The sequence below is a fragment of the Hetaerina americana genome, unplaced genomic scaffold, assembly GCF_022747635.1.
Source record: "Hetaerina americana unplaced genomic scaffold, ioHetAmer1.1.p SCAF_22, whole genome shotgun sequence".
Classification (NCBI taxonomy): domain Eukaryota; kingdom Metazoa; phylum Arthropoda; class Insecta; order Odonata; family Calopterygidae; genus Hetaerina; species Hetaerina americana.
In genome coordinates, this window is record NW_027286786.1 from 9362051 (window position 1) to 9369650 (window position 7600).

At 41.0% G+C, this 7600-nt stretch overlaps 1 protein-coding gene across 1 annotated transcript; it reads right to left on the bottom strand.

The window, feature by feature from the left end:
• Positions 1-1668: 1668 nt before the first annotated feature.
• LOC139689272 (endocuticle structural glycoprotein SgAbd-4-like) lies at positions 1669-5288 on the bottom strand. Its single transcript, XM_071586318.1, has 4 exons — positions 5217-5288; positions 3877-3995; positions 3005-3352; positions 1669-2007 (listed from the first exon to the last, which is right to left on the bottom strand). Exons 1-3 carry the CDS (start codon positions 5223-5225, stop codon positions 3064-3066), a joined length of 417 nt encoding a protein of 138 aa, XP_071442419.1. The 5' UTR covers positions 5226-5288; the 3' UTR covers positions 1669-2007; positions 3005-3063.
• Positions 5289-7600: the final 2312 nt, after the last annotated feature.

The following is a 7600-nucleotide window of genomic DNA, read 5'->3' on the forward strand; positions in this document are numbered from 1 at the left end:
CGCTTTCCAAGTTTTCACTGGCTTAAACAAAATCATTTACGGTCCCTGTAATTTCGCTTATTTTCCATGAAATATTCCTTGTATTGCGCAAATATTATTTTAATATGCTTACTAATAGTTGAAACATTGTACCTGATCAAGTTTACGCTCCAAAATTTCCATATTTATCCCACCATTCCTATTTTTTTAGATCTTCTCGTCTCCTTCTTTTCCACACGAATGAATGTCGTCTCAAACCAACCACAGTAACTCCGCGATCGAAATACTTGCACTCTTAAATTTCAACCCCAACACGTCACACAGCCCTTTCTTATCTTTTCAGTGTTAATAATGAGTTCAACTGTAAAGCTTGCAGTAAAACGATTGTAGCGACTGCATCTTGGGAAGCAGGTTTAAATGAGAATGAGATGACGGTCTGCAGGTAATGATAGAAAACCCATTTCAAACTCGTTTAAGTTTATCTTCAAATGAATTTTTACAACTATTATTATTTAATTATAGTTTTTTATAGATGCATTTTGTCACAATTTTTCAATTTAGTTTTTTTGGAATTGTGTCTAATTTGAATGAATTCATTAGATGTTTATCACACGTATTCATCTTTACGAGATGACTTTCCTGACGTAGCCTCTTCCTTCAGCATCTTTAACTTTCAATGCGTTGCTCATGCGAGACGGAGAGTGCCATTTGTGCACGTGGTGTAAAGTGATTCTGTCATTTCATAAATTCCTTGTTTTAGGATTTCTGGAAGGGGTCATCCTTGTATCCGTTTTTCCAATCATTGTTTCAACTGTATCAAAGTCATCCAATTTAATCTACAGCTACACGACTCATATTAGCTCACCACATTCTAATAAAATAAATAATATGGTAAAGATTATTAAAGTAAAAATAAATAGCATGGCATAAATACTTTGGGAATAATGCAGGAGAAAAATATGCTTGAGGAGTACGAGTGCTTTTGAGTCATCGTCTAATGGTGCAGAACGTTCCTCAAATCCGTGTATCCGCCGTACGCAGTCCCTTACCCAAAAGAATATCCAAGAGGTATAACATTAATATTAGGGTATAATTGGGGAACTTGATCTCGTCAAATGCTTAATATTATATATTTGGAAAGCATATATCGTTTCATAATATCCAAATGCATATTATCATCCATTTGGGAGATTATTAATATTAAATTAAATCTCATTGCTTGCGGCATTGTAAATATTCGCAAGATATGCGGGGGAGTACAAAACGTAGCATGGACTTTCCAACAACTCCTCTATAAATGGGGGCCAGCTGATGAAATGGGTAAAGTTAAGAGGGGAGCCTTGAGCGGTAACCGCTCCTCTTCTTCCACGCCTCGGGCGGTTTGCGCACTTCAGGCAGCATACAAAAGCAGCTTAAATTGGGTATTGTGATTTTCTTAGGCGTTAAAATAATCTGAGAAGCCTAAGGCGTGAGAGCACCGCATCTTAAATGCGTGTTATCTCTTGCCGCTTTCGTCGACGCGGGAGAGGTTTGACCTCTCACACGCCAATCCAACCTTCGGGTTGAAGACCGTGGGTTGCCGCCCCCGGCACTCTTGAGCCTTGAATGCAAAATTAGGTTCTTCTCGCCACATTCTCAATCTCCTTTGCACCACCTTGCGTCCTCTTTCATTAACTTCAAACACATATGTATGTTGGGTTTCACCAAAGTTTTTTATTTGCATGATAGTTTTTCATATTTTATGTACAAAAACTGCGAAATGTGGAAAATTGGCAGAAGTTATGACTATTCTGCGGGATGTCACGCTGTTTGTTTTTCATTGACAGCCTCAGTTTGTTGGTTGTGACATTATTACAAGTTTGTTGTGCAAATTGAAGTTGACCTGCGTTGACTAATTAGAACCTGCGCGAGCGTAGAGTAGCCGCTGTCCAATGAAAAGCCAGGTATCCTTCCTTTTGTATTTACTCGGCGGTCCGGATTCCAAATCATTGGTCCTTGTCACCTCGTCTTTGTCAGCCGTTATCGTCTCTGAAAGGGAAAAGAGTATTACTGATAAGCACGGGAAATAAGTCCTCTCCCAGCAAGATAATTTAATTAACTCTTGCAAATAAGTTAGCTTTGAAAAACGTATAATTCTCTTGACTTGCTGCGCAAGTTGAATTCAGCAGAAATACTTTACGTACTAATATTTCCCCCCATTAATATGGAGTATTATTATTATTATTTTTAATTAGATATCCATACCACACTGTTTATATGTTCATGTATAGTATGCTGGTTTGCAACTATGAAAACCTTTAGCACATCATTTATCAAAATTCATATTTGGTATTAAAACGGATTAGTATTGACGATTAATCAAGTTTATGGGCTTACTTAAAAACAGAATATGTTGAGAATATATTAACAAAATGAAACTATTAATCAAGATTTTTTCGAAAAAAACTAATAATCGTCTCTATTAATAATAAAATGAATGTGATTAAATATCAGTTTGTTTATTACGATAAGGATAAACCTTTCCTCTGGATACCGTCCCCATTGTAAGCGTAAGCGTTATGGGCTTCTCTTCCCATTGAAATGGAATCCCAAAGTAGCAACCCCTTCATATGTACAAGCTAAGAATAAACTTGCTTCATAGCTTGATATTTCGTGACCACCAAATGAAGTGCGAAGGATTTGGAGAGAAAGAGTAATCTTTACATGATTGATACAAAATTAGTGGGCAATGATTCCAATAGTTCCGATAGAATTAATTTGATCAATTTATTGCTAATGAGTTTTATTGGACTTGGTGCATCAAAATGAACTTAGAAAAAATCGTTTGGCGCGTCTATATTTAGGCTTGGATATTTTTGTGTTCATGATGCATGTAGTCTGGTGAACATTGAAGAGGAAAATTTTTCTCAGCGATTAACTTGTGAAATGTTTTAGCGTTGATGTTCTGCGATTATTTTGCGGGAACTTCTACGGCCGGGCGCGTGTCTACGGAGAGGGAGGGAGGGATGGGGGGGCACTGCATTACCTGGAAGAGAGTGGGGGTCGGTGATGGGGGTCGGTGGCGTCCTGGGAGGGTGAGACCCTTCACTTGCGGTTCTTCTGCGGGGGGAGGGTGGCGAGGTAGTCGAGGGCCCTCTGGATGGCGGCGGGGATGGGGGGGGCGACGGGGAGATGATCCCCCTGGGGCTGGAATCCATTCTCGTCGGCGACGTAGGTGAGCGTGATGGGGGTGCCGTCGGGGGCCGTGTAAGAGAAGGACCCTCGGGAGACGACGATGTTCTCGCTGCCCTCGGCGTCCTTGGTCAGGGGTGGGTTGGGGTTCCTGCGGACCTCACCGTTCGCTTCGGCGCGGATGCCATTCGCCGTCTCGTAGCTGGACGGCAAAGGGAGAAAGGAGTACTTTCAAATTAATGGTCCCTTTCATGCTGAGAATAATCGTAGTTCAACTCGGAAGTAACTCATCGGGATTTTCAAATTTTTGTTATTTTTTCAGATATCTACTTCTACTGAGAACTATTTACTTAGGAATGACCATCTCTTGGCATGGAGGTCTAATTTTATTTTTAAGGACTTTGTCTATACTATCTTCATTTTCAGTTACCTCAGCTAATTACAAATAAAAAGTAGTTTAGCTAGTGATTTCTGCATTTAGAAAATCTCCTGAGGTCGTTGCAACGTGCCAAAAGGAGAAAGAGATTCTTCCATCAAAGTTGGACTCCATTTTATTCAATATTGATGGCCCACAATCAACGAAATATTATAAAGTCACCAAGAATCTATCACAGCCATAAATCACCAAAATGAGGTATTTTTAAATAAGTTACCAAATTGTTATCTATCATGGCACGTATAAATATTGTATCGTGATCGGCGGATGTGTGTAATTTTTCTTCTTACCTGAATACGTATGAACCATCGGGGCCCACGTCAGAGTTTTGGCTGACAATGGCAATTGGTTCTTCTGGCTTTTGTGGCCTGGCAGCTGCTAGTGCCACTAGCATGGATATGACCAGAAACTGTTTAAGGAGAGAAGAGACTTTTATTAGTATATGTAAAACTTGAATTTATTACGAAACAGAACGGAACACTAAGGCTAAAACAAGACAGAACACTAAGACTCACAGAGGCCTGTTGCAACGTCCCTACTTATCGGTATTGAAACGTTATAATAAAAATGAATATGATATCCATTTAGATTTGGAACTAATGTGTTTATTTCGACTTTCTGTATTAATGAAAAAATACGCCAGCGTTGTCTATCAGCGGAGCTGATGACTAATGACCAATAATGTCACGAGACATTCATTTTACAATTTTTACAAAGTGCTAAAAGTGAAGTGCCAAAGTTTCTTGGATTCCTAAATGTATACTATGCTTTAACTTTGACAAAAGAATGAAAACAAAACTTTTAAAATATACTCAGTGCATTTTAAAACTTTAAACTTTCCCCTAAAAACCGGTTAGTATCTTTCATCAAACATAATTCACGATTCTTATTAGCCGTTTTAGGTTTAAATATTTAATATAGATTATTAATTTGAAATAATGAATTTTTCCCTTTTGATATAGCATGAATTATTTATGGCGTGATACTATGGGGAAAAATTACGGGAAAAAACAGCGGAATTTAACGCAAAGTTTGATCCCTTTTAAGTTCAGATCCACAGGTTCTTAAACATTTACATATTAATTACTAAGAAACTACTTTGGAATTTGGGAAAAAAAATGAGAAAAGGACAAAATCTATAGCTAAACCAAGTAGTTCGACTAAAATTCGTAGAATTCAACGGAAATTCTGATTGTAATAAGAAGAATTAAAACGCGAAGTTGCACCGAGAACTTTTCTGCAGAGACTTCAGCGGCTGGAAGATGTGTAAGCCGCCAAGACACGACTCAAGCCATTACGATATCCTTATCGCGCCGACTATTGCGAAACCTTCAGTTTAACTTCCGATGGAGGATGAAATTTTTGTGAAATTGCGTAGCTTGCCGTGGAACCGCGAGTGTCTGTCAAGGCCGGAACGGAACAGATTTCCATCACAAAGGGGTGTGAAAACGTGCGTGAGAACAAGAGGGGAGACAGAGTCTTCCGTCGAGGAGGCGCAATGGGAGGGAGCGTGGGGGTAAACCACGGCCTCAAGAGGGACCCTCGGGTGGGTACCTCCACTGCAAACGTGGAAATACCGTTAATTAGCGAGGAGAAAATCCAAAGTACACGGCCACGGCACCATACTCACCGTCTTCATGGCTGGCGAGATGAGCGTGTTCCCCTGTGCACTGAGAGAGAGAGCCGAGAGTGAGTAGCTGACGGATTCCGTCTGTGACTTGGCCTCTGCGGACCCTTCTATTTATACGGCGGACCCCTCAGTCAGCCGCGTCCGCCCCCCCGTGGTCCCCCTCCCGCCCGCCCGACCGACGTCGTCGCCGTCGCCGGAAAGTAAGCGCCGAGATGGGCTCCTCCTCCCAGCCTCCCGAAGGCCCGTCTCTAAGGGAAGGGGGCGGGATGATCTCCCAGCAGCCACCCCCCGGTACCCCACTCCCCCACCTCCTGCGATACCCTCGCGAGTCGCTCACACCCCGGCTCGCGCGCTTCGTCCGGAGTGGGAACTCAGTGTGCCCCCACCCCACCAACGAGAAGAAGCGGTTCCCAGCGACCCACCACCCCCTACTCCTCCTGCGGGACACCCAAGGGGCCCATGGCTACCACCCCAGGCCCCTGCTCATCAATTATCGCCGGCGACACTTCAATTTCTCCCTCCGACCCCTTGCATATTCATGCGGCCCCCGTCTCCTCCTCCACGATCTCCCCATCACCTCCCCTGCCTCCCCCCGCCCCCTTCCTCCGCCTCCACGCGCACGCGGCGGCGTTTCCCGCCCCCCTGGCCCCTCCTATCCCTTGCCTGCACCCAATGCACGACGCTCCGAGAGTTAGATCCGAAAAAGATTCCCCGCGGGAAGTATTCCGGCCGTTTCCGAGTCCAATCCCTTGGGCTTGAGAGCGCCGATGACGGAACTTCTAAAGGAGTGCGGACTATGCCGGTGGCCGCAATGCACAGCGAACTAAAGGAAGTTAACTACCATATGGTCTTTGTGTTCAGGGCATAATTAATGTTCTTGGTTTAACCGCTAAGTATATGACCACCGTATTCAATAATATTGGGCATATTTTCCCAAGTGGTTGTGTTTTTGTGAAATGAATGAGTTGGACCTATTCTTAAGTTAGGCATTATTAATAATAATCTTGGCTTTGTGCAAACAAATCCCTGTTGATTTTTTATCTAGTATTTGCGAATCGTAATACATTTTTATGGTAGTTTAATTTTAAGGACTGCTAGTGATTTAAACTTAATTACGGGAATAGAAAAAGGTAGAAAAAGCACTGAAAATTTAGGTATCATAATTTTTAAAGCCCTTGAAGATGAATCTCGTTATTTTTTCTGGATCATCAGCAGAAAATAATTAGAGAGACAACGATTCAGAATGAACGCTCGGAAGTAATCAGGCCTGATAGTTGTTAAAAGATTCATTAGCAATCCAAAATTTTTAATTGAGTTAAGAAGTTTGTACCTCATCATGGCACTAAATGAAATATCATCTAAGATAAATCATGAGTTCATCTTCATTTAATATTATATATAGACGTCTTTATTGCTAAAATTGTTGGAGATCAAAAGTTAATAATAGTTTATCAAAAGTTTTGATGTTCCAATACTGGCAAAAGCGAAGGTCTTCGAATGCTATACCTAATGGCCAGCCAATACAAATACCGGTCTTATGTATATTGGTGGAAAAATCTCTTCCCTTTGCTGATTTCCTTCAATGTTATCTATTATTTTTTAGATATTTCGATTTCATAATTATTTCTTCAATATACATCTTGAGGCAGGGTATTTCTCCGCATCTTGGACATTTCTAACAACTTGAAAATCTTCCAGGCTAAAATTACAGTATCAAAATATCGCATTTCCATTGATAAAATAGTTGCAGTTCGTCTTCCACTCTTTTAAAAGTAATTCCTGTGCGGTGGCATTTCATCAACTTGGTAAGAAATGCTGGTCCGACTTTTCACACCACCCCACATCGTATGGCTAGAACACTTAGCGAAACCTCCACTAAGTAAAATATTGAATTACCTCAGCCGTTTCAGATTTTGAATTGGTCTATGATATTATTTATCGAAATGCTCTGGAAAACCTTCAACAATGTGTGTTCAAGAGCAAAGATGTGTCTCTGAAGCATGACAATAATCTAAGTCAATATTAGTGTTAAAATTACAATATTTAATTGAAACAAATTTCGTCTTAAGCAAATTTACTTGCTAAAACTTATACAACAAAAGAACTGAGATTATATGAATTCGAAGCATCGAGTGAATTACTTGAGGGCATTACTTCCATCATCATAGCATGCACGAAACAATCAGCAATTACTGCTGCGGAAAAAGTAGCATTAGACGAGCGGCGAGTACGGCAGAAAACAGAAGGCAGAAACGTTTGTCTCATACTTGCAAATAATACTTCCTTTTTTTTACTTTTTACTCTTTTTCGTCCCGAGTACAATATGCACCGATTATACCTGTCATTCCCAAAAAATCATCAGGAATAATTAGACGGCCGCAAAG